This window comes from Phyllostomus discolor, chromosome 13 (genome assembly GCF_004126475.2).
Source record: "Phyllostomus discolor isolate MPI-MPIP mPhyDis1 chromosome 13, mPhyDis1.pri.v3, whole genome shotgun sequence".
Lineage (NCBI taxonomy): Eukaryota > Metazoa > Chordata > Mammalia > Chiroptera > Phyllostomidae > Phyllostomus > Phyllostomus discolor.
The window spans coordinates 34,662,729-34,689,249 of NC_040915.2; the positions used below are offsets into that span (position 1 = coordinate 34,662,729).

The 26,521-nt window shown below is 53.2% G+C and overlaps 1 protein-coding gene and 1 long non-coding RNA gene across 3 annotated transcripts in view; one reads left to right on the top strand and one right to left on the bottom strand.

The window, feature by feature from the left end:
* Positions 1 to 64: 64 nt before the first annotated feature.
* LCP2 (lymphocyte cytosolic protein 2) overlaps positions 65 to 26,521 on the bottom strand; it is a 39,062-nt gene continuing 12,605 nt past the window's right edge. The window contains exons 4-21 of one of the 2 annotated variants that reach the window (XM_028528453.2): positions 22,800 to 22,868; positions 22,353 to 22,384; positions 21,704 to 21,741; positions 19,033 to 19,231; positions 16,799 to 16,896; positions 14,924 to 14,990; positions 14,750 to 14,833; positions 10,985 to 11,010; positions 10,859 to 10,875; positions 10,660 to 10,767; positions 9,270 to 9,300; positions 7,124 to 7,136; positions 6,294 to 6,423; positions 4,899 to 4,948; positions 3,824 to 3,918; positions 3,166 to 3,243; positions 1,560 to 1,715; positions 65 to 666 (exon numbers count right to left, since the gene is read on the bottom strand). In XM_028528453.2, coding sequence (XP_028384254.1) covers positions 544 to 666; positions 1,560 to 1,715; positions 3,166 to 3,243; positions 3,824 to 3,918; positions 4,899 to 4,948; positions 6,294 to 6,423; positions 7,124 to 7,136; positions 9,270 to 9,300; positions 10,660 to 10,767; positions 10,859 to 10,875; positions 10,985 to 11,010; positions 14,750 to 14,833; positions 14,924 to 14,990; positions 16,799 to 16,896; positions 19,033 to 19,231; positions 21,704 to 21,741; positions 22,353 to 22,384; positions 22,800 to 22,868 — 1,414 coding nt within the window. In that variant the 3' untranslated portion in view covers positions 65 to 543. Of the gene's footprint in view, positions 667 to 1,559; positions 1,716 to 3,165; positions 3,244 to 3,823; positions 3,919 to 4,898; positions 4,949 to 6,289; positions 6,424 to 7,123; positions 7,137 to 9,269; positions 9,301 to 10,659; positions 10,768 to 10,858; positions 10,876 to 10,984; positions 11,011 to 14,749; positions 14,834 to 14,923; positions 14,991 to 16,798; positions 16,897 to 19,032; positions 19,232 to 21,703; positions 21,742 to 22,352; positions 22,385 to 22,799; positions 22,869 to 26,521 lie in introns of both variants that reach the window. The other variant, XM_036013615.1, reaches the window with a different exon arrangement.
* LOC118497836 lies at positions 1,861 to 9,429 on the top strand. Its single transcript, XR_004900347.1, has 2 exons — positions 1,861 to 2,571; positions 5,838 to 9,429. It is a non-coding gene; the product is annotated as an uncharacterized LOC118497836 (long non-coding RNA).

A 26,521-nucleotide genomic window follows, 5' to 3' on the forward strand; every position in this document is an offset into this window, starting at 1 on the left:
TATATAAAAATCCCCCCAACAAAAAGAAACACCAAGTAAGAAAGGATGACATATTTTTGAAGCCTTTTAAATTATTGCTGCTGAGAAAGTTAATTTTAGTAATTTTCAAATTACACATATAAAAGTGATGATTGCCCCTGACAAAGGTTTGGCTATTTAAAAAAAAATCAGTTTTATGTGATAACAATACTACTGTTTAAGTGTTTTGAAACTTGCCCCACATTATTCTTGTAGCTGTGTAAACAGCTTAAACTTTGGTACTTTGAAATGGGTACCAAAAATATACATCATTTGTATGAATTACCCCAGTACACTACTCCACTTCAAGTGTGAACAAAATTACCCCTGCACTTTACAAATACTGAAGAAGAATAAATAAATTATGGGGTACTTGACAGTCTTCATTTCAAACACTTCTCAAAACCCTTGTGTTCGTGTTGAGGGGCTCGGTCCAGGCCTAAGTGTGCGCCCAGGCACCGAGCCTGACGCGCGTCCCCAGGCCGCCAGCACAGTCCCGCGGGAGGCCGCCGGCGCGGCCGGCTGCTACGGGTACGCGGCGGGGTACGTCAGCGTGCACTGGTATCTGGAGCCCCGGTTCTTCCCGTCGATGAGCAGGAGGGGCATCTTCCGGAAGTAGTCGATGATGTCTGACACGGACAGAAAGTCCTGGAAGATGCAGAGTAGGGAGGTGGGTCAGCACTGGGACAGGGAGCGCCACGGTCACCCACCGTTTTTTTCAGCAGCTTAAAGTTATGCGGATTTTGATTTAAAACCCCCTAAAATTTGGCAAGTATTTTAATGATTTCTGGTGGAGTACCTTGAAAAAATTCCTCACCAACATCCGATAAACTGTGGATTATAGACTACATATAGATGACTACTGTAGCTGCTTGACTATAAAATATATGTATATTTTACCCTCATGTGGGGAATCTCATACAGGGGGTCTCGTTCTGGTGCCTCAGCCCTGAGTGGTTTGCAGTCTGACTGCCACCCGCGAGGTGACTGCGGGAGCCCCGGCTGCACAGAGGGAAACGTCTTGGGCCGTCGGGCCACCTTCGTTGCCCAAACCTCCATTCTCAGCAAGAAACTAACCAAGTATCTAAATGATCACCGTATCTAAATGATCACCACAACAAGAATGGTTTTTTCCTTTTCCATCTGTCGATTTAAAATACAGCCTTAAACAGACACTGCAACCTTACATTAAAATTATGTCACAAAGGTGACTGGTGAAGGGACTTACCTTTGACACCAGCTGGATCTCTTTCAAAAAAACTGAACTGTTTACATATTCTTTCAAAAGTTACACGTGTATCTTTAGATTATTTTGGAATAAAAGATACAAGAAAGATTCCTATGGCAGAGGTGGCTACGATTAACGTTTTGCTTCACCTCCTTTCAGTAAACGATGGGTTTCACTAAAGCGATTTAACTCCGAAGCTGTCACGTGGTGTGGCCCCACAAGGAATGTCTCAGCAGAATTCACGTAGACAGATGTTTCAAAGAGGTGAGAAAAACTGGGTGGGGGGGGCAGTTCTGCAACTGGGAGTGCTCACCTCCTTCCCTCGGAGTCCGGTTCCCAACATGTACACCTGGCTGTCCTCCAGGTAGCGGATCTGGATGTTGTAAACCTTATCTTTGTATAACACCATGAGGACGTACGGGTTGGTCACTGTCTTCTTGGAGCTGTCTCTGACCAGGAAAGTGCCATCCTGGAGGGAAAACTGCTTGTTACTATGGGCACCGTGGAAGTCGACACGCCTGTGGTCCCTTAGAGCAGCAGACGGGTGCCTCGGGAGCGGGAATGCTGACGTGCACATGACACGTCAGCCCCTCCAACAGCTCGACTCCCACATGCCACGGACTCCCCGGCTGTCAAGGAGGAGGCAACAGAGACTCACAAAATTCCAAGTCAACCTCTGAAGCCTCTTGATAAAAAGGACCCCTGGTTCAGGAATGAAACAAGCAGCAGGTGGTGGGTGTGGGTCAAGGGCCAGGGACACAAGGACTTGATTGGTTAACCAAGAACAGACCTTCCCACCACTGGGAGCTCATTTTCTAACCCTTCTTTCCACAGCCGAAGTAGAAAGCACCCAAATGCCCGTGAAATGCACGCACTGTTTTAAGCCTCCGGATCTCAGGTGAAGGGTTCCACCTGCACAAGACTGAAGGCAGACCGCCTGTGAGCTGCTGTTTTTCTGGTATTTACTAACAGTGTTGCGATGTGTCCTGTATTTTAAACTTTTATTTCGTAACTTACTGCTATATAATATTAATACTGTAAAGATCTAATATTAAAACAGAATTGCTAAGGACACGCACACCTCTCTTTTGGTGTACTGAGTCAGGATGGCTTTCAATAGCCATCAATCCGCATTAATGGTTTTCCTTTATTTTTTTTTCATGCCAAGTTAATGAGTGAAATTCATCAGAACATCTCTGTTGAACAAACATAGCCGTGGACCAGTGATTCAGATCTTTGGTTTCACTTTAGAATCATTTGGAGAGTTTTAAAGACTCCCAGAGCACCCACCTCGCCCCCGACTAATTAAGTCAGACTGACTCCAGGTGAGACCCAGGTACAGGGATCTTTTAAAGCCCCCCCAGGCAATCTGAATGTGCATTTAAGGCTGAGAACGGCTGGTGCAGACGGGAGACATGAAAGGTGGAGGGTCGTTGCTCCCTCCTCTCTGATACACAGATTTAAGGTTAAGCACCAGGTGACGAAATCTGGTTAAGACCTGCTAATACTAAAGCACAGCCAGAAATTTCTAGGGGAAAGGGCAAAAAGTTGCTGCTGTCTCTCTGGATACGATCCCCTCACACCATCGTAAATGGCAACTGAGTAGGAAGACGGAACCGGTAAGATGATAGAAATTTGAAGGAGGGTCTCCTTTTGATACGGGGCCTTTCCGATGATAAAGTCTCTCCTCCGATTCTGCCAGCCAAATGGCGGCCTTAATTGACATTTTTCCCAGGGTCCTGGGAGTCACCACTACGGCTGCTGGCGGGTATGAAACTGGCACTAATGGGTCCCCTCGGTCTAAGAGCATGAACCCCGCAGAACTCCCAGCCCGTAATTGGTACTCCATAAAAGTCAGTTCCCTTTTTCTCCTGCCATGAATATGTATAACCACCCAGAAATAAACTTGAGCACAGTACCTGGTTTATCTTCCTAAGAGCAGCTTCTGCCTCCGGTCGGGTAATGTAAGAAACGTACCACTCCTCGTGTAATGAGTTCTGAAAAGGTACATTTTTAAAAACGGAATAAATTTTGCAGTTACATATTAAGTAAAAAGAAAAGTCTCCAAGTCATCATTTTCATAAATCACCACCTCAATTCCATGAGGCCTGAAACATTTTTCTTAATTTGAATACAGTCACTCAGGGGGGCCTCAGCAGATGATATTCCGTGTCAGCTGCGTTTTATCGCGGTGCTGGTTGCAAGGGTAGCTGTGAATAAGCATTCCTTACGTAACGGAACCTCTAACCAGGAAAGATACAGGTATCATAATGTCTTCGGTTTATGAATATACTTAATGAAAAACTGAATTAGCAAGCAGTTAAGGGACTTACTCATAGACTAGGCAAAAAAGAGGATTATATTACTCATTGTTAATTGCAAAATATATATTTGCCTTCAGAGAAGTCTTAAGAACACCAAGGAAAAAGAACGTATTTTTCATCTGGATCCTCCCTCTTAATTTTTTTCACTAAAGAAAAAAAGCCAATGGAGGATAAAAACACAAAAGGCTATTGAGTGGGAATTTATGAGGATTCACTCGCTGGGGCAAGGAAACGAAAACAGGAGGTTCGTTACCTCTCCCTCCCCGGTGGACTGAGGCCGAGGCGCGCTTGGAACCGGCAAGGAGATGTTTCTGCCTTCAGGTCTGGGGGGCAGCCTGCCGCCAGAGCCTTCAAAAGGATAGCATTTTGAAGTTAATTTACCGTAAGCCCTTGTTTACTTCTGTCACGACATCCCCCCCCCCCAAAAAAATGTCCTTTAAATTGTTTCCAGCAAATAGTAACATTTCAAGAAGCCATAGGCTCAAAAATAATTTTCACGTGTTCAAAACCACAGGGCTGCTCAGGCATTCCCCAGCAGCCCTGGCACTGGAATGTCAAGAGCAGTGCCACAAATTCAAGGGACTTCTTCACTGTGTATGTTACATGATGTGAAGGGACTAGACCCATGGATGAAAAAGTCAGCCATTTCCATGCGACCATCAGAAAGGATTTGCAGGAGGCAGGTCTTTCCCAGACTCCAGCACCCCCCGGAGTGGATTCCCAGCCGGGGTGACGAGGCAGTGACAGAGAGTGTTTTCATCGTGTTCACCAGGACAAATGTCAGTGGCCGGAGTCAAGGTGAGACTACCTGGAGGCTACGGTTACCTATCAGAACCAGAGTTTGTGATCTGCTGTCCACTCTCCTTGGGCATGTGTTTAAAATGCAGGTCCTCACCCAGACTTACTGAATCGGGCTCTTGTGGGTTAGGTTCTCTCTGTATTGTAAACATGCTCCTCGATTTGTGACTCGAGTGCAGATTCCGATGGACACCCAGAACTACAAAGTCGAGCACTACCCTGAGCACAGTGGAAAGACAGCAAGCACGGGAAGCTCTGTCTGGGAAGGTCAAGGCCAAGGCCCCCTTTCCTGGGGAAGAGAGTGTGTGTGTGTGTGTGTGTGTGTGTGGTGTTAGTGTATTGGATAGTATCAATTGTTCCAACAGCCCTTGGCGCGCTGCAGAAACTGGCGTTAAGTGCTGGGTGAGGAAGTGAGATGCCTTTTGGGAACAACAGAACCTTTGCCAAGAAGCTTCGGGGTGGGTTGGGAACCCAGTCGTGAAGGTGTGCTGCCTGGGCCAGGCCGGGCCCCAGGACCCCAGAGTACCAACCTTGGGAGAAGTGTGGTGGCAGGGAGGCGCTCTGCGGGAAACTGCTGTTACTGTGGAGACAAAGAAGGGACTTCAGGTTGGGTTGGAGGGGAGGAGCCAGACTGGAATCACCACTTCCTCTGTTGTCACTTCCCACCCTTCCTGGGACACGGCAGCTCACTGCTGCCCCCTATGGGCCATCCCAAAGTCCGACAAGCTTCACAAGCCAAAGAACAAAACAAGAAAACTATATAAAGAGCATTTAAGTGACTTTTAAAAGTTAGCTGCAGTGTGAGGCTTTTGAGTTTGCGGAATGGCAGAAGTCGTCTGGGGAGAGGACTTGTCTTTTGGTTATTAGGAAAACCCAGTCATGGGCATGGCGTTGGGGAACAGGGAATCCCCAGGGCCCAATGGTGGACAACGAGAGGGTGGGTGAGAAACAAAGGGACCAGGTGGCGTTGCCGCCGATGGTAACACCTTCTGGGGGCCTTTAACGCCACCTGCTTCGTGCTGAGCGGCAGTGCCCCAACTCATTAGCCCAAACCTTCTGTTCAAGTGGGCAGCTCTGCTCCACAATCAAATGTGAACAGTATTTTGCAAGAATAAAGGCTAGATTGGGGCCCGGCATGGGGTGAATGGCATGAAAAACGGCAGAGGTGGCAGAAGAAGAAAAGCAGCTGGAAGGAAAAGAGGAAGCGACAGAAAATCAGAACAAGAGGCACCCAGGAAGTTGGAGAAAACAGAATCCTTCCAGCTCTTTGGCAGCTGGGGAGGGGTCATGTCAGTGGTTGAGTCTCCTCCTGTATTTTCATGGGACCGGGCCTCCGCCTCTGGAGATTAAAGGAGGGAGGGAGCCCAAAGGGCTGGAGGGCTCGGGGGCCACCAGGGGCCACCGGGTGGGCCTGTTGAGGGAGAAATGACCTGAGTCTTTTCCCTGTCCATGCCTCTCCCCCTGCACAGCCTCATCGTGGGCCCTGAGGTGCGCCACTGCTATTGAGAGAGAGAGGACGGCCCGTGCAGCGAACTCAGCGTCTGCCACGTGCAAGGTACGTTTTCTCCACCTCCCCATCTGAGATGCAGAGGGAACGCCACGTACTTAAGTAGGTGGGTTTCCTGAGTGGTGGCTGGTTGGTCTGAACTCACAGAGGGAAAACATCCCCCACTTCCCGCCCAAGAGTCCACTCTCTGGGGCGACCTTGGGGTGTTCCGTGCTGAGTCCCTCTAACCCCAGTCACAGACCCAGCGGACACTGGTGGGTGAATACACATATTTCTTTAGGATTAGCTTGGTTTTGGTTAAGACCCCACAATGTTCTGACCCCACTGGCTCATTCCCTCCTTCTTCAACCTGCCCACCATCAGCACAGTGTCAGTGGGCCCAGGCGTTACATTAGATCATCAGGACGCTGCCACGAACCTCTCAGATAATGCTCCGGGCAGGTGCACCGAGGGCAGGGAGTGCTTGGGTGAAGGCTTGGCGGATCTCGAAGGGAAGGTGTTGGAGTTCATGGGGGACATCGCTGGCTGGGGCAGAGGCCTCTGATGCGCTGTGGGGAGGAGGAAAACATACAGCGGGCTGTCAGGATCCAGGCGTCGGGCAGCATCTCAGAACCGCTCCCCCATTAGGAACAACTAGTCTAAAGAGGGGCCCCCCGAATCCAAAAGGTCCAACGTTATCAGGAAGTGGTGGGACAAGTCTTGCCTCCCAAGGACTTTCCAGGTGACTTATCACCTTAGAATGCATTTTCAGATGCTGCTGTTCGCTCTGATTCCCAATAATACTCCCTTATCTTCTTCTTTTCATTTTGGAAATGTTAACTTGCAGAAAATTACCCGTTGGAAACCATGTGAATTTCAGAAATGATTCACAAGTTTTGTTGTGCTTGATGAAAGCCAAATTTTATGCTGTCTCGTTCTGCAGTTAGCGACCCTTCACCCATATGCGTGAGAGGGCATGAACGGAAATGTTTCTATCCAACCATGGGTGCAATGTTTAATTCTGCTGCACTATTATTCAGTGATTGCACTGATGTGCACGCACTCAATGGTTCTCTTGGGTAATCGGGCCAAACCACCCCATTTTATTCTAGTTATGCAGTTTGCCAACTGATACGTGTCTATTTCATGCTAATGTCATAGATATAATTGACTTTATGGGGTATCTGTACTAAAAAATGCCATTCGAATGCCTGGGCAGAACAATGAAGGGAGGATTGATAAGTTATAAGGAAGCTTTTCTGAACATACCATCATCTTCATCCTGGTGAAGGGAAGGGAAAAAGAAAAGATATTAACCCATCGTCAAAACACGATTCCTCAACCATGCAGACATCTCTGTTCTACTTCAGCCATGCACAACTCCGCAGTTAGCATACCATAGGGAACAGTAGGACTTGCCTTGAGTGGTTTGTGGCTCTTTAATACAAACCAGCATCTGAGGACACCCCACCCTGAGTCTCTCTGTGTACTTAGCATCCAGTAGGGTCCGAGGCCTCTAAGAGGGCCTGAGGATGCAATAATCATGACGCCATCTCCTACATGCAATGATTCATACATGGTATTTCACCCAGTTCCCCTAGCAACCTGTCAGAACTTCACACCCTCATTTACCAATGGACACATGCACTCGGAAGGGGTTCCTGACTCGCCGCGGGTTACAGGACTGGATTCAGCCCCGAGCGTGTCTGACCCAAAGCTCAGCCTTCTTTTGGGCTCCACGGTCCCGTGGCCACTCCTGCACAGAGCACCCCCATCCTGTTTGCCATGTGGCTCACAAGGAGCTCGGCTCAGCACAGCTAGCCGCAGGGCGAGCTCGTGAGGCACGCAAGGGAAAGGCAGTGTGTGCCACTCCTCAGATAAGCAGTGGCGGAAGAGGCAGAAAGAACCACGTTGCCACTGACCAGTAGACTAGAACTGGCAACTTGGACTTGTTTTGTTAGCACGGCATGCTGGCGATGAACGTGCTGTTGTGAGAATTAAATTAGTTACTACTTGTGTGCTGCGTATGTGGAGTGATCACTGGAAGTTAGCTGTCATGAGTCTACCACTGAGATGAGGCAAGAAGGATCCCAGCCAGAATGACTCATCCCAGTTGCCCAACTGGGAGTCCCCGCACAGGGCTGCATAAATAAACACGCGTGAGCTCAGGGAATGCCTACAGTGAAATCTCTCTTCCGCACGGTTGCAACCATGTCAGGTCCATCCGGTGCAAGAATATACAAGTCCCAGATTCTCATGACATGAAGGTCCACCCTTCCAGAGATTGGGAACCTCAGGAATGGGATGTTACCCTTGCTGCCAGCCTCACCCCTTGTGCCCACGGCTGTGTGGCCAAGCTGCGGTCCTTGCTATCTCCACAGGCTCCATGGGCATCACCACCCACCTGCCTTCGCTCAAGACACTCCTGAGGCCGGGATGCACTGGGCTTTCTCTTAGGGAGACTGCGGTCTCTGTCCTCCCCATCACCCGGTGACCATCACAAATCTCACCACTAAGAAGCCACCCCCGGCTCCTCGCCCCCGAGGATCACTCTCCTGCCTTCGCCTCTCCAGCTCATTCCATGATCACAGACTGTTCAGCACATGGCTCCCTGTCTCCATCACTGCATCTGAACACGCACAGCGTCTAGCACAGAGCTACGGGGCAGCGGGCACTTGGAGGCTGAGCCCTCGACTAGGGGCCGGCGTGTGACAGCTGCAGAGGCTTCGAGGGCAAAGGAGCTCAGACAGCTGTGCACTTCGCGGTGAGTATCTTACCCCGTCTGAACTTCGGTCTCCTCTTAGTACAAGAGAAACTGTGATTCCTCACGGGGCCATTAAATGCAAAGCATGTATAAAACCAGGTCACCAGCTTTCCTGGCTTGCCTGAAACTGATGAAATTCTTGGAACCACAGCAGTGAGGCTTTCACTGCTAAAACTGGGAAAGTCCTGGGCAAACAACTGGTCGCCCAAATGTCGCTAGGTTGCTAACGTGCACACAGTAGGCATTTAGTAAGTGCTACCCCATGCCCTTTCAGGTTGTGGAGGTATTCAAAGGGAAAGAGAGGACTTAGATACTTTGCTGTGAGGCCCAGCCTCTTGGGCATCCCTCCCTTGACTGTCCCCTCCACCCCATAGCCCTTCATCTTGCTATCTGCCATCTGCTAATGGGGCTGCTGTTAACCCAGCCACCCCAGGAGTTCTCAGAGAGGCCGGAGCTACGCAATGCAGCCTGGCAGGCAGGCAGGACACATGGGGGGACCCGACAGGCACAGGACTCAGGAGCCCACTGCATGGAGGCTTTGCTCCGATGTGGACTTCAGTGAAGGCAGGGACAGGGGGCGCCCCGACCTCCACGGAGCCCGCACTGGCCTTCCCCAGGCCAGGCAGTCACCCAGCGACATTGTGGACTTACGTTCTCTCTTCTGTCTTGTCCCCATCCGTGCCTGAAATGAATTAGGGCAGAGAGAAAGCACTGAGCACGACGATTTTCCAAGAGCCTCAGAACATAGATCGTTTCACTTAATCTAATCATGAGAAATCAAACCCATTGAGCCGTGATAAAAATGGAAGAAAAAAAAAAAACCCCAGCAGAAAAGAGGGACAGAGGCCGGGGAGGGAGGTCTGGTGAGTCAGTGTGCCGGCATCGCTGCGAGCCGAGCTGGGCGAGCCTTTACTCTGTTTAGCTGCTGCAGCAAATAATTACACATTAAAAAAAGGGTTAGTCAGCAAACTAACTCCTTAGTAGCTATTAAATTTCATTGAATAGATGTTTCACCCAGCAAATGAGAGCATTTTAGGTAATATTCTCCTCTGCTGAGGGTGTCAGAACGGCACCCTTCGGGGGAAGGGGAGACAGCTGGGAGACGCCGCTGCTTTGGGACGCTCCGCAGACGCACGAGCCAGTCGAGCAGATTTGGCGACAGCTGCCTCGGAGCAGGGACAGGTGGCCCTAGGCCAGGCCCACATTCCGTTCTCCTCAGAGGGACGCTGCGGGCAGGGCGGGGCCGGCGTCTGGAACGGATGTTCCGCCTGCCACCTCAGCCTGCGTGTATTTACCATTCTGATATTTTGTCCTTTATGGTATTTTTTTTTTGCATTCATTTGGATCTTTTAAAATATTCTGTTAAAACACTAACTCAATCGCTGAGGTTTTTCGGGGTGCGCCTGTGCCCTGGCCTGGACTGAACCCTCCCACTAGCCAAGCTGGGGCCAGAGTCATGAACCCTGACTACTCTGATAAACAGAAGCCTTGGCTGTGTCCTTAGTAAGCAGTGGGGTGGGGCCTGACCCCAAATGCATTGGTGCCTTTTGGTAAATAGGCCCCCAAAACTTCATAGCAAAGTCAGCCGCGCTAGAGCAGACCTCAGGATTCTGCGATTATAAAACGTGGTTGGCGGTGAGGAAGACACTTTGAGTGACCTACGAACCTCCCTCACGATCACCTCTCTGCTGTCTGGATGGGGCACCCACAGGCCAGGTCCAATTCCCACGCCTGGGGCCGGAGCAGGCACAGCCACCACGCTGGCCGGGAGAAGACAAGTCTCCACTAACAGCAGTTGCGCCCACACTCCCAGTGAGACCTCTCCCTCGTCCTTCCTTGGCCAGACTGCCATTCTCCTCAAAGGGACCTGGGACTCCACCTCCAGCCTAAAGAGCCTTAACATCCCTCCAGCCACAGCAGCAAATGAGCCACAGCTGCCTGGGGAGGCCCGGGATTTCCGGTTCCCGTGCAGAGCTGCTGCTGGGAAGGTTGCTGGGGCATCCACACCCGATGACCAGCTCAAGCAACAGAGGACGCTTACCTTGGCACAGGTGGCTTCTTCGCTGGCAGGGGGCTACTTCTGTCGTATCTCTCCGTGGTGGGCGGTAAGGGAGGCTTTGGTATCCTGGGTAAGTGCTCCCCGAGCGGCCTGCAGAGTGGAGAGAAAGGACCCGTGAGATGCCAACCTACATTCCCCAGGGAGACCGTGGTCCCTCCCGCAGACACGACACGGCACTTACCTGCCCGGGGTTGAGGGCTGCAAGACAGGAGGGAAGACGTGTGAGTGGTCTCATTGTTCATCAAAGAATAAAGACACAAGACACAACCAAAACAAAAACCAACGACAAGACAGGAAAACAGCTTACCTTGTCAGAAAGTCCTGGTTTCTTTCCTGTAAACGACAAATGGCAGAGGACCTTGAGTTCTGGGCTCGGTCAGCAAAGCATGAGGTGTTAAAACACAGTTTGATGAAACCATGAACCGAGTCCTGTGAGGGTGCCGACTGGGTCTGCACCATGAAGAACCACAGACTTCGGACCTGCTTTCTATGAGCTCAGAGAAATTAAGCGACTTGCCCAAGGTCACACAGCATTGTATGCATGCAGGGTTCTGGATTCTGTGCTGCTTTCCCATAATACATGAAAAAGGATTGAATGTCTTTTGATTTTTTTATAATATATCTTATTGATTATGCTATTACAGTTGTCCCATTACCCCCCTTCATTCCCCTCCACCCTGCACACCCTCTCCCACCCACATCCCCCCCCTTGAGTTCATGTCCTTGTATCGTAAGTTCTTTAGCTTCTACATTTCCCAGACTATTCTTGCCCTCCCCGTCTATTTTCTACCTACCATCTATGTTATTTATTCTCCATACCTTTCCCCCCCTCTCCTCCTCCCACTCCCTGTTGCTAACCCTCCATGTGTTCTCCATTTCTGTGGGTCTGTTCCTGTTCTAGTTGTTTGCTTAGTTTCTTTTTGTTTTGTTTTAGGTGTGGTTGTTAATAATTGTGAGTTTGCTGTCATTTTACTATATGTGTTTTTTATCCTCTTTTTCTTAGATAAGTCTCTATAACATTTCATAAAATAAAAGCTTGGTGATGATGAACTCCTTTAACTTGACCTTATCTGAGAAGCACTTTATCTGCTCTTCCATTCTGAATGAAAGCTTGTCTGGACAGAGCAATCTGGGATGTAGGTCCTTGCCTTTCATGATTTGGAATACTTTCCAGCCCCTTCTTGCCTGCAAGGTCTCTTTTGAGAAATCAACTGACAGTCTGATGGGAACTCTTTCGTAGGTTACTGTCTCCTTATCTCTTGCTGCTTCTAGGATTCTCTTCTTCATTTTTACCTTGGCTAATGTAATTATGATGTGCCTTGGTGTGTTCCTTCTTGGGTCCAACTTCTTTGGGACTCTCTGAGCTTCCTGGACTTCCTAGAAGAAGGAACTTCCTAGGAGAAGTCTGTCTCCTTTGCCAGATTGGGGAAGTTCTCCTTTATTATTTGTTCAGATAAGTTTTCCACCTGTTGCTCTTCCTCTTCTCCTTCTGGTACCCCTATAATTTGGATGTTGGAACGTTTAAAGATGTCCTGGAGGTTCCTAAGCTTCTCCTCATTTTTTTGAATTCTTATTTCTCCATTCTTTTCTGTTTGGTTGGTTGTTTCTTCCTTCTGGTCCACTCTATTGTTTTGAGTCCCAGTTTCCTTCCCATCACTATTGGTTCCCTATGCATTTTCCTTCATTTCTCTTTCATAGCCTGCATTTGTTCATCTAATTTGTGACCAGAATCAACCAGTTCTGTGAGTATCCTGATCAGCAATGCTTTGAACTGTGCATCTGATAGGCTGGCTATCTCTCAGTCGCTTAAAAGTACTGTTGAGGGGCTTTTAATTCTGTTTGAGCCATCTCCCCCTGCCCCACCTTTGGTCTGGTCGCGCCTGTTACGTATGAGGGGCGGAGCCTTAGGTGTTCACCAGGGCGGGGCACCCTAGTCTCTGGGTTGTGACATTGTATGTGGGGGCGGGGTCTGAGAGGGAACAATGGCGCTTACTCTGCTCTCTGTCGGACCTCAGTCCCTTCCGCTGCTTCCCCCGAGCAAACTGGGCCCCTCTGGTGCCAATTCCCGTGTGGGTAGGCTTGTACACCCTGTGGGTCTTTCCAGCAACCTCTCCTGTGAGGCTGGGAGTCTCTCCCTGCACCTCAACCCCCACAGGTGTTTTCAATCAGTGCCCCAAGGCTCTATTTCCCAGCGCTGGGATCCTGGGTGGTGCACAGTGCCCTGCTTCACAATCCCCGCCTCGCTGGGGCTGCCGGCTGCCACCTGAGTGCTCTGGGCCCACCCACTGCGGTCCTGCACGCCCCGGATGCCTTACGTGCCCGGTCCCAATGCTCTCTGCTCTCCGCGCCACCACTACCCGCACTGGCTGCCCGACTCCGCCCCTCCTACCGGTCTGGGTGAGCGAGTCTATTTTAACTTCTTGGTTGTCAGACTTCCATACAGTTCAGTCTTCTATCAGTTCTGGTTGTTACTCTGTTTCTAAATTGTTGCTGTCCCTATCTTGGTTGTGCGAGGAGGCACAGTGTGTCTTCCTATGCCTCCATCTTGGCCGGAAGTTCCTTTTCTCTGTTTTGATTTTTTAAAATCTCATTGGTCAAGAGGTTCTTTTGTGAAGCCTAAGTTTACCTTTGTATCTGAGGAGAAAAAAACCCGTTTACCAGGAGGGATTGATTTTCTTCTACTCCTTTGGTACGTTTGACATTATATAAAGTACTGTACTTAGTTTCTGGAAAAACTTTTAACTTGAGGAAGAGGGTTTTAGAAGGTTCTGCCGATAGGCTGCAAATCATTTTGTTTCGGCTTTTATTGGCTGGCCTTCTTTATTCCTTCTTCCCGGCCTCCCTTCCCTCCTTCCTTCCTTGCACTTCTCCCGTGGCGCAGACACCATGCAGGTTCCCTGAAGAAACGCTGGGTGCCCCTGAGAACTCTGCGTGGCAGCCATTCAGAGCAGTCATTCAGAGCAGTTGTTCTTGATCCTGTCCGAAGTCCCCCAGAGTAGATGTGCCCCGTGTCTCCAATTAATACAAGTACCACTTCACTGGATTCAAGCAAGTCTAGCAGCAAACCTTGTATGACTTTGAACAAGTTATTTAAGGTCTTTGAGTCTCAGTGTCCTCGCCTGTCACATGGGGCTTGTGGATTAAAACTGCGTAGGTTTCGATGAGAGTCAGGTGACACTTTACGCGCAGGGTCCGGCACTTGATTTGCATTAGATAGCGCCTCTTGCTTCCCCTCCCCCCCCCCCGCTCCCTTCTGCACAGTGGCCACCCTAAGGCGAAGGAAGATACGATCCACCCGGCATTGTTTTTTTATAACATGATTTACTTTCTAAAGATGGAGCCCACACCAGCCCATGATAGAGCCTAAGAATCTTGTCCCACCATGAAGAAAGAACTCACTGCCTGGTGGGAGAGAGTTTGGGTAGCACTGAAAAAAGTCTATGATTCATAAAACTTTGATTTGGGCTGGAGGTAGCTGCAATCCGAGAATACCCTGGGTCAATTCTGGGGGAAAGGGGTTGTCGGATACCCACCGTTTGGTCAACTGCACACGTACAACAAAAAAGTAACCCTGCCATTGGAACAGCTTGCTAGCGTTTTACAAAGTATTTTTCTCCTTACAGAATACCCACCTCACAAATAAAGGGAGAGCTCTGAGAAAGTGAGGTCCCTCTGGCCAGAGAGCTGCTAAATACAACCAGGGTGGCTGATGACAGGTCCCCCAGACCTCTTGTCCCTCAGCCAGGTCCCTCCCTCTGTACCACGACGCCACCTGCTTCGCCTTCGGGGGCACATTGAGAGGAGTGCGCCCAGCATGGGGAAGCAGGCCCAGCACACGGCCGAGGCCAGGCTGCTCTGGGCTTGGGTCTCTACTGAGGAGCTGAGTGATCGCGGGGCGTTACCTCTGTGGGCCTCAGCCTCAGCGTCCTCATCTGTAAAATGAGGATGTTTAACAGCCCCCACTTCACAGTGCCGTGGGGTTAGTTCAGTGAGATGCTGCGTGTGGGAAGCATGAAGTAAGCGCTCTATAAACGTTGGCCGTTACCATGCGTCAACTGTGAACGATACCCACCCAGCGGGAAGGGCTCTCTGTCAAAAGGCGCTAACGAACGGTCGAGGGGAGGCTTCTTGCTTCTGTCCACGGAAGGAGCAGGGACTGGAAGGGAGGAGACTGCAGTCAGTGACAAGAAGAACGGGGTTGGCTGGGGGGGGGGGGGCACAGTGGGCAAGGGAGAGCGGCACTTACTCTTGGCGGTTTTGTGGGCTCTACTTCTGTTAGGCTCTTCATGGTTGGGCTGGGGTATGGGGAGGGGCTGCTTGAAGGAAAAAACCCAAGTGTTAGGAAGTGCTTCCAACACATCAGCAGGTCCTGCTGGCTTTATCTCCCCAAATACGTCTGAGTCCGTGCACTTTTCCCCGTGTCCACGTCCCACGCACAGAGGTACACCTTCAGTTCCTGCCTGGGCAGCACCTGCTCTGCCCTGGCTCAGCCGAGGTGACCTCTGTGTGGCAGCGGAGTGAGCGTGCCGCTCCCCGGACAAGCCCCTTTGCAGCTCCTGTCACACTGGGGGACACAGGAGAAACTCACTGTGGCCCGCCAGGCCCTGCCTAAGGTGGCTCCTGTCCCTCCAACCCCTTCTCTACGCTACGCCCCTCTCCAGCGCCCACTGGGCGCCCCCTACTGTCTGTAAGTGTCTTCTCGCTCACACTTACACCCTCTCTGGCATCTCTGCGCTGGTGTTTTCCTCTGCCTGGAGCCTTCCTTCCAGCTCTTGGCACAACCAGCTCACGCTGTCCAGCGCAGTGTCACCTTCCCACCCGTCCCCGCATCCCTGGGTCTTCTGTCTCCCTGACCTCACCTTACCACTCAGATGATCTCGTTTATACATCTGTTCACTTGTTCATTATCGGTACCCCCCCAATCAAATCGAAACTTCACGAGAGCAGGGAGCTTATTTGTCTTTTTGCACCCTACTCCCAGCAGCTAGGACACCGCTGGGCACACAGTAGCTGCTCGGTAAACGTCTGCTGAGTGAATTGTGCATCCCAAGAGCGGAGATTACGGCCCTGATGGGTGTGGCTCAGTGGACTGGGCATCATCCTGCAAAGGGAAGGACTGCCCGTTCCACTTCCGGTCAGGGCACACGCCTGGGTTGCGGGCCAGGTCCCCTGTTGCGGGCGTCAGAGAGGCAACCAATCGATGTCTTTCTCATGCATCGGTGTTTCTCTCCCTCTCTGTCTCCTTCCCTCCCCTTCTCCCTAAAACTAAATAAAATATCTCTAAAAAAAAAAAAAGGCGGAAATTACGACCTTTGGATTTCAAAAGCAAAATGCATTTGTGGGTAAGTTCAGCTCCGGTGAGACCCCTTGGCAAGAAAACTGCACGAGCAGGAGGGAGCCATCTGTTCTTAGACGGGAGGTCCTGACTGGGGCATGGTCTAGCTTTTGACCTTTGGGGTCAACACATCCTCTTCCGCTTCTCGCCCTGGCACCTCGGCATTTGCACAGCTGTTAGAGTGCCGGACCCCCCGTGAAAAGAACACATTTCCAGGCACTGAGTCCTGATCCCGAACTTCTCGGATCTCTCTGGGTAATTTATTAGAACCCTAGGACTAGGGGCTGTAAGCTTGGAGAGAGAGGACAAGGGGTTGCTGCCTCTCTTCCGGAGTTCACTGCCTCATCAAACACCCCTGTTGTCTCCTAGGAATTTGCCCGCGGAATTTCCGGCGTTGGCCTGCAGGTGGCGCAAGACGGGTTTTTTTGCAGAGAGAGGTGAGTTGGGATCCTTGAAACACCCTAGGCGCCAGGGACTTAACTCAGCTCTCTTATTTCAAAAGTGGGCGACAATAGCACAATACATATGATAAGGAGATTTTTTATTATCCAATTAGTTTATACTGTTTATGGTAAAAAGAAAATACCAATAAGTGTTAAGATGTGAATAAAAATCACGAGTATTTCATTCTCCACCCCCAAAAAAAAAAAACCCACGACACTGGGAGTACTTGGTGTGCATTTTCCTGGCCTTACTGGTTAGAACGAGAGGAAAGTGTCTTCTTTCTCTCTGGTGGAGGAATCGTTGGAGGGGACACCAAGTGCAGGGAGGAGCGAGGGGGCCTACCGTGTGGCTCCGGCTGGCCGGCGGGGGCGGGAGGGCAGCCATCGGTCTCTGGGGCGGCACGGGCGGCTGCTGTGGGCCTTTCCCGGAGAGGGGCCGGTCTGTGAAACGCAAGTGCATTACGGGTGAGGGTGGGCCACACTCAGGCTTTTCCAGGTATAGGCCCTGCGCCCAGTGCTGCGTGTCTCAGGCCTCGGGGGCCCTGGACCCCCGCAGTCTCCCGCCAGCTCCAATGTAAGCGCAGGCTCCTGCGCAAGGATTTGTCTGTGCCTGCGTTACAGCGGTGGGCGGTCAAAGACATGTGCACGCCTGGGCACACCCAGGCACACCCAGCCAGCCGCCTGGGCAGGGTGAAGTCGGCACTCAGGGCTCACGGAGACCCTGCTCGGGCCCCCTTCCTTCCCCTCACCAATGCTCTGGGCGGCCCTGCATTATCCTACTTCCTCCTTGGCTCATCTCGTCCCTTGGAGGGAGGAGCTGGTCTCCGACTCCCTCACCAAATCACAGACTCGGAGCCGGTTCACTATGCCGTGCCGTGGACAGCCGCTCCTACTTCTCTGGTCATCCGGAACTACCCCTGCGCCAGGTTTACAGGCTGACAGTGTCCCCGCCCCTCCGACAGGGAAAGGCCGGGACTGCGAGTGCCCAGTGGCGGCCTCTCTTAGTCCCTTACCCTAGTCCCTGTCCTCGAGGGGCATTACCTGTCCCTGGAGAATGGGGCTTAGAGCTAGGGCGAGCCTGGTCCACTCTCACCCTGCTCCACCCACACTGGCCATCTCTCCAGTCTTCTGATGCGCCACGCCCCTACGAACCTCGGGACCTTTGCACGGCCATTCCTCCTGCTTAGAACACGCACTTTTCCCCAGCTCTCCTCACTTAGCCTCGCCCCTGCTCATCCTTTAACTTTGAGTTCAACTGTCGCATCCTCAGGGAAGCAAACCCAGACAAGACACACACCCCAGCCTCGTCTCCCACACCCCTCTTCCCGAGTGTGTATCATGTTTTAATGAGACCGCTTTGTGACTCATTCACTTGATGTTGCCTCACCCACTGGACTGTGAGTTCTTTACGGTGAGGAGTGTCTTACTCAATCTGTATCTTCGTCACTGACACATACAAGGTACTCAATAACTTAGTTATTTCTTCTCTGGGCCTCAGTTTCCCTATATGTGAAAAAGGCCTTGGTAATTGTTGTCCTTGTCACAGAGAGTGCTTAAAAAGCACAAAATAAAATGTCTACATAGAGTTTATAGAAGGGCTGTACAATGGCCAAGAGTTGTATAGCTACAGGATTCGTGGTATTATTTTTTTGTGATACTGATCACCACTTTTCTAGTATACCCCATGATATTCTATTATCTATTATGCAAGTGTATGTGGCTGTTGTCTGTCACCACCCAGCAGAATGTAAGCCCCGTGAGGCCGGGTCTGTATCCCTCCTGATAATTTCAACTCTCAGCACTTAGAACGATGTAAGTGTTCCCCACCCTGGTCCTCGCTGGCTCCTAGCAGGAGAGCAGTGAGTTTTGGTGAACGAATGACTGAATGAATAAGTGAATGGGGGAGAAATGGGCTGACAGAAACAGAGAAACAGTGAAGATCTTAAATACTGTTCGAAGTGATTTAAAGTTGTGGTCAAACCCCACTCAATATGGTCAGGTTTATTCTGACAGACTGCGGGTGGCCGTGCTACCTAAGAGTTGATCAAACAGTGGGGAGAAACAGGAGAGCAGCCTTGAGTATCTAAGTAACACACAGAACAAGTTTTTACCGCCAAACAACTCCTACTGGCAGCTCGGCACTGATATCAGCCACCACGGGCTGCAATATTAATAGTCCTCACAGCAGCCCTGGCTGGCGTTCCTCAGTGGATCGAGCACCGGCCTGTGAACCAAAGGGTCACCAGTTTGATTCCTGGTGAGGGCACGTGCCTGGGAGGTATGTGCAAGAAGCAACCACACATTGATGTTTCTCTCCCTCTCTTTCTCCCTCCCTTCCCCTCTGTCTAAAAATAAATAAAATAAAAATAAAAATAATAGTCTTCACAACACACCTATGTGGTCTGTATTATGATTATCATCGTCCTATTTCACAGATGAGGAAACTGAGGCACAGAGAGATAGAGTCACTTGCCCAAAGCTGGCATCAGCACGCAGGGCTCTCTGCTACGTGGACACCCCCCACCTCCCGTGCCTCCATGGGGGCGGGGCTGGGGGCGGGGCTGCCAGGGCCCTTACCGATGTACATAGAGTTGGAGTTGGAGAACGGCTTGGCGGGCAGGATGGAGTTCTGCAGAGCTTCCTCGTCGTTGGAGGGCGGGGGCTCGTAATCGGCGTCGTCCTCCATGGGCGCCTCTTCCTCCTCGTTGGGGGACTCGTAGTCACCGTCGTCCTCCGCGTCCTCATCCTCATTGGGACTCTCGTAGTCATCTTCCTCCTGCCGACACAGGGTCAGGGACAGTGAGTGCCGTTTGCAGAGCGGCTCCTCGGCGCTCAGCGTGCCTGTGTCTGCTCTGTCCCTGCCAAGCTTCCCAGGGGTACTCGCGCGGGGACGGGCAGCACCGGGGCGGTGACACCCATTGCACAGATGGGCAGGCTGAGGTCGGGGAGCACAGTGTCACAGGGCCAGCAAGTCGTGGACCTGGGGCCACTGTCAAGGTCTTCAGGCCACGAGGCCAGTGCGTTTTCCTCTGCACCATGTGGCATGACCGAGAAAAGCCGAAGAAAGAGGAGGGCCCTGGACTAGAGGCGTGGGAGGCCCGGCTCCGTGATGAGCGACCACATGTTCTACCCCAGGCATCACCAAGAGGAAGACTTAAACACCTGGAGCATCTGCGATGCCCCAGGTTCATGGCCGGTTCTGTCCTTAGTGTGCCTGCCCTCAAAAAACGTCTTTTCATAACAACCCAGTGCAGCGCCCATCTGTTTGGCTGAGGGCTGAGGGCTGAGGGTGCAGAAACAACAGCTCATTTTTCACGGCCTCTGACGCTGAGTTTGAAGCTGCTCCCTTGCAAAGATGCTCTTTCTACAGTTTAAATTTTTTATTGTACTGAATGTGCACTTCTCAGCGGCTCTCGGGGAAGTCAGCCCCAGGGGCCGGGTGATTGCCTCTGAAGCAGCCCAGGAGAGTGGACAGTCACGGGAATGAGGTCCCATCTGCCGCCTAGTGGCTCATCGCTTTCATGCCAAACTCAAAGGCCGTAGAGGAACTCAGGGCATTTCCCTGCAGCTGAGGGCCGTGTGCAAAGAAGCAATTGGAGCGTGCAACTTGATCAGGAGAGATAATCTAGAAATCCTGACGGCCCTGCTAGGCGGCTCAAGGAAGACCCGGTTGTTCAAGGGGAAGATTCCTGTGTGAAGCTTTGACTTGAGGAGCATTTGAAAAATATCCAATAGAAGGCAAAGTGGGGGTGGAGCGTCTCCCTGAACCCAGAAGAAGGCCTGTCCCGTCAGCGACAGCTTAAGGGTGGGGGGCATGGAAACTCTGACAACAAGGCGTCAGCCCAGCGGCATCAGGCCCCCCAGCCCTGTGACCGCCCCTAGGTTGACAGGGCACCCTGAGCTGCTCTCAGCCCCCCACCCCCACCCCGGGCCCATGGCTCCTGGCTTTCCAGCAGGCTTTTATCCCATAACCTTCTCCAGCAGCAGACCTGTCTTTTTCTCTTCTAGAACAATTATGTAGGAGCCAGCAGTTTGGCTTCTAAATTTGTACACATGTTTTTTTTTCCCTAATCCTATTCTGCCACGTGTCCGTTTCATCTGTGCTGCAAAATGCTCACACAGTGGGGTCTTTATCTCCACCCCACGCCCCAGAGCCCCGGTGCCGTGCCAGGCAGCCGTGGAGGCCCTGAGTTCTATGCTCAGTGGCTCACGGGGACCTTCTGCGTGGAGAGAGCCCTGGAGAGACCAGCCGCAGGCGGAGCCCGGCCCAGGAGGGACTTGGTGGTGGGCAGTGGCAAAGATGCGGCTTCTGTGCGAATGTGCAAACATTTCAGGGGAAGCTCCAGTCTGTTTTCCTTTTTGTACCAAATACATCTGTTGTGTTCTGTTCCTTTGTGTTCGGGCAGAAAGCACAGACGTAGCTGGCATGCTTTTCAGAGGCAATGCTTTCTTTTGCCAGAATCCCAGTGGGACAAGGAACGTGGTCCTAAAGGCACAGAGACAGCCACTTACCAAAAAGACCATTGGCCTGCGGGTCGGGCCACCTGGTCGCAGGCTGGTCTCTAACGAGCTGAGTGGCTCTGATAAGTCAGGCTCTGCAGCGGGCTCAGCTACTTCAGCTGTGAAACCCACAGATGGACTCCGATCCCCCGCGGAGCCTCAGCCTGCATCTAGCTTCCCGTGCACTGACTGCGTGTGTGTGGGCTAAGGGGCCGAGGGTGTGCAGAGCACATATCAGAATCTCCAAGGGATCCCTGGGACCCCTGAGATGTAACCCTCCACTGGACGAGACCTTCCCTGGGGTCTTTTCAGAGCTAAAGCTTGATTCTGAAATCCCCTTCCTACTCTGTCACTGGTGGGGACTTCGGTGCACGAGAAAAGCTACTGTAAAGCTATTTTAATGTAGGGCAGGGGTTGGGGGCAGGGGTTGGGGTAATGGTGGCTTTCGGTGTAGCCTGCACGCTGCAGCCTGCGGGCCACGCGAGGCCCAGCCTCCGTGTTCGTGAGGGAAGGCTGGTCGGCACACGGCCAGGCCCGTTCCCTCGGGTCTCCTCCACGGCCGCATTCGTGCGGCCAGGACAGAGGCGAGTAGACAGGGCTGTGACCACATGGACGGCGAAGCTGAAAATGTGCACGATGTGGCCTTCGCTGACCCATTTCCTGACCGTGGGTGGGTCCACTGTCATCTCATTGGAGCCCTGGCTCCCTCCTGCAAAGGCACTTACTGCCGAGGCCCAGCCATACTCACGAAGGAGGACCAGCCCCCGTTGTCTTCCTCGTGGCTCTCTGCGGAAGAAGACAGCAGCGCCGTTAGCAGCGAGCAAGCCGCCGGAAGCAAGCGACAGCAGCACCCTCTCCCACCCGGGGCCCTCCCCCGTCGCTTCCCTGGCTCGGCCTCCATCCTTCCTCCGCACACCTGAGCGCCAGCCCCGGAACGCCCACCTGAGGGGCTCACGCTGCCACAGGGTACTGGGGTGGGGGCGCTTAAACCTTCCCGGGTATAAAATCCACCAAGAGCGCTTTAAAGTCTGTGCAACACGACAGTTGAAAACCTGCTTTAAGGACTCAGAAGCCTGGGGCTGGCTCCACCCAACGTGTTCATCCAGAGCCTGGGTTCCCCCACACCGACCCTCTAATAACCCCCATCCCGCCACAGAGTTCTCGCTGTGTCCCTGCAGAGGGTCCTGGAGAAGCAGGGGCCACACACCAATGGCCCAGCTTAGTGACATCTCTCCTCCCGACTCTGGACCCAAACCCTTTTCTGGGTAAGAGCTAGCTGACAGGCAAGTGAGTAAGGCCACCCGCATGCCACCGGAGGAGCCCGAGGAAGCAGCAGACACACTGAAGCATCGGTCACCTCCTAAAGCCACCACTGCCCTCCACCCCCAGACCTTTACCTATTTCCTCAGGAAACCGGTGGACTTGGGGTCTGCAAAGACAAACAGCATCACATTAACGTCCTTCCCACCCAGGGGCGCTCCTCTTTCCTCAACCCAACCCCGCAGGAGGGGCCCCCAGTGGAGAGTACACCTCACCACCCAGGACTGGTGTGGCCTGGTTGCTTGGCAACCAGGGCCAGACTGCCCCCAAATTCTAGGAACCACCAAAGCCACAGTGATGGTGCCACTGGCAGCTCGTGACTGCCTGACTGTTTAGGGGAAGTTCCCCTGACGTCCCAGGCCCAGGGGCAGGGGGCAGAGGAGGGGGAGGGAACACCCTCCCCTCGTGGGACGGAAGGAACACGCACGAAAAATGGGCAAAACCAGTTCTGCGCCTCCCTTATAAGGTCCGACTTGGGTTCGGACATTCTCTACGGGCCACTTCAGCGCCCTGGGCCCACTCACTTGCGCGGGGCGAAAATGCTCCTCCTCTCTTCGTTCTTGTTGATTTCTTGACTTAACTTACTGAGAATCCTACAGGACAAAGGGACAGAGAGGTGACGAAACAATCAGACCCCGAGCTTCCCACTGAGACCTGGTGCTCCCTGACCTGTCTGCTCCCAGGCACCTCCTCCAGGCTCCTCCCGTCTGGCCCTTCAGCCAGTGTACCACCCCCCCCGTGGGTCCTCTGCTCCCCGCTTCCTCCCAGAGCCCGTCACCATCACCCCGCCGCCAGCCCTTGCTGCCACCTGGAAGCCCTCCATGTCTGGCTGGGCTCACCCAGCCTGGCCCCGAGCCTCCCTTAAAGACTTCTGGGCCCCCACCTGGCTGCCCCCTTTTCCAAAGCCCTGCAGCCTGGAGATCTGGAGATTTATCGAGTTAGGGCTCCCGGGGCCAAGGCACCCCGAGTCTTGGTTTGGTGCCCCCGGGGTAAGGTCCGGCTTCTGGGAATCCTCCTGTCATCTCTAAGAATCAGCTGCTCTTCCTGTCCCTCTTGGCAAGAGCTCCAGAGGCTGTTCATTAGCCTGTATCTCCCTCCATTGTCCCCTCCCTCCTCGGTGATACGGATTCTTACAGAAAGTTGGAGAAGTGTTTCCAACCAAGGAACAGCCTGCAGAGCGGGAGACTCCCTCCAGCACCCGTGCCGCGAGGCCCACCTCGGCCGGGACCCTCGGAGACACCCCTAGATACTCCTGAGGGCTGAGGACTGGCGAATCCCCAGACGCCAGGGCAGGGAGGGCCTCCTGCAGCAGGACTGCCCACGGGCTGGCCCTAGCAGGAGGTGCCCGGTCCCTGGCGTCTCTGGAACGTTCGGGACACGGGACCCCAGCCTCCCTTAGTGCCCGCTGCTGAGACCGAGGAGGTAAGCAGCTGGGAGCAGCCTCGAACGGGACCCCAGCCTCCTTTAGTGCCCGCTGCTGAGACCGAGGAGGTAAGCAGCTGGGAGGAGCCTCGAAGATGATCTGGTCTAACGTCATGGTACAGATCGCCCAGACAAAAGAAGGGACGGGCCCACCTGTGGGTTGGTGACAAAGGCCACCCCTGTCCCCACAACACAGAAGCTGGGCTGCCCGGTGTCCAGAGTCCGGGACGGCATGCTTTTACCTTGTGTTCTCACCGCCCTTGAGCAGTGAACCCCGTCGAGCCTGCGGCCCACCTGAGAATGACACTACCTCCCTTCTGCGGAGCGACTGTCTCAAGGTGACACGTTTGGCCTCAAACAAAATCGCTACGTTAGCGAAGGCGGTCCTTGGCACCCGCCACTTCCCCCCTTCACGACCATGGCCCATCTGCGCGCGGCCCGGACACCTGCCTCCGCACCTGCTGCTTCTGCTCTGAGCCCTCCCCTCGCACGAGAATGACAGCTGCCCCAGGGGGGCTTGGAGGACAGGGGAGAGCGTGCTGTCACAGCATCACCGATGGATTTCACACTTCACTGGCCGCCCCTCCCACCCCGGGAAGGCGCTTTAATGCGCTGGGGCTTCCCAGGGGCCTTCTGACTCGTGTCGCCTGTGACAGGGTCCCTTTTGTTTCCTGTAAGTGATTGTTCTGGGAAACCAGGGGAGTCCCTCTCCTCCCTCCTCCTCCTCCTCGAGCATGGGGGACGGAAGGGTTCCTACAGAGCCAGCAGGGGACCCCTGGTGGCGTCCTGCGCACTGGCCAGGTGAGGAGGTGGCAGCCGATGCCACTCCCTTCCACCCCCACCCCCTTCATTCAGCGAAGTGCAGTCCCTGCTAAGGCGCCTCCCAGCACAAAACCAAGATCCCTGCTCTCAAGGAGCTTACCCACTAGTCAGAGAGACAGACAATAAACAATGCGCATTTAAGGAAGTGAAATTCTAGATAAGAACTGTGTATATAAACACGCGGGGGGGGGGGGCTGGGTGCAGGGGACGGAGTGCAGGGGAGGGGTGTGGATGCAGTTGAAAATGAGCCGCCCCCCTGCTGTGACTTGCCGCAGGTGGGGCTGGGTCACACCTCACGCCTCCACCCGCAAGGCCCAGGGCCCGGCTGGGCTCCCTCGAGGGGCTCATGAAGCTGCTTGATCCTGGAAGGACCTCCTGCTCTCCACCGAGTCACTTCTCCCCAGCAGTATCTTCAGCTGCCAGGCTGGGGGCTAAGGAAGGAAGCGCCCGACCGCAGCCCCAGCAGAGGAGAAGCAGGGGGCTGAGAGAGCAGAGCAGGGCCCGCCGCCGCCGCTCAGGGCCGAGATCGGGCTCCTAGGGCTCCTCCTCCCCTGTGGGCCTCGGAGGGTGCCTCCCCAGCCAGCTGGGACCCAGCTGGGGAGCAAGCAGACCAGGTGGCCAGGCTGGAGGACAGGGCAGGAAGGCAGTGGCTACCTCTGTGTGCCAAGTTGTCCCCCACTCCCACACCCTGGAGGACCAAGTGACAGTGAGTGGCCGGAGGTGACTCATTCCTCCTCCTCCCCACAAACCTCAGGCCTCACTCAGAACCAGGGAGAGGGGTGGAGGGGGATGGGCAGCTGGTAGACCTAGGTTTCCGCTTTGCCTCCTTTTAGGGACAAACGGGTTCAGGAAGAGGGGCCGAACCCTCTGGCAAGCAGTTGGGCCATTGTCACCAGGGGGAACCGTGCCATGACCTGGGTCCCCGACTGGCTGCCCCCCCCCCACCCCAGCTCGCTGCAGGATGGGGCCGGTCCGACTTCTCAGGTGAAGGCCTCTCCTGGTGACGTTAGGAGCACAGAGGTGGGGTCTGCACCCAGGGTCTGGCTGCAGCGTCCTGCGCCCAGGCAGAACCCACCCTGTGACCTCAAGCTAGGCATCGGCCCTCTGTACGCATTTGAATGTGAAACTTATAATACGGTTTTTACAAAAGTAACCTCCCAATGGGTGTCGGCAGACTTGAACGCATTCTCGACGGGTATCCTGACCTCCCGCTCAGCTGTGCACTGGCTTCGAGCTGCGCCCTCCCAAGGGGGCTCCATTTCCCCGTTGAAAAGAATTCGGGGTGTCTCCGGGAGTCTGACCTCCTCTGCGGGCAGCGACAGCCCTTCTCACCAGGATCCGCATTCTGACAAAACCTGCTCAAGACTGATTTTCTTTTTTTTTTTTTTTTCAATCGTGGGGGAAGGAAGTAGAGAGATTCAGAGGAGTGTGATCTTGTTTCGGTCGGCTGCACACAAATACGGCTTCCGCCCCGTAGCCCTTCAGGGTAAGGATCATAGAAAACGCACCTACACACTAGGGACGGGAATGAGTAAGTATGGACTATTGATATGCGGTGAGGAGGGTACCAGGCAACTCTGTGTGGGCCGCCTCCTTGAAAATCCCCGTGAGTTCATCCTTTTCCCCGGCCCAGAGGAGGAAGCCGAGGCCCCGAGAGTGGAAGTGACTGGCCCCGCATGCCACCGCTGGGAGGAGGCACAGCCAGCGTTGGAACCTGGAACTCCCTCGCTCCAAAGCCCATCCATGCCTTTGTCTTCTTTCATTCCCCGCCCACTTTATCAGGACAGAACAATTAGTCAACATGTGATGATGTGCTCACTGGGATTTTGCATGAAATAATAAGAAGAGCTCACCCTTTTCCCAGGCATTTTATTGCTTCCCCATCATTTCCTCTAACCTTCCTACTGGCCCTTCGAGGTAGGTTTTCTCCGCACTCTCTTCTCTCCTCTGGACTTTAATTCCACATGTACTAGGAAGTTGAAACTCCACTGCCGGAAGTTCC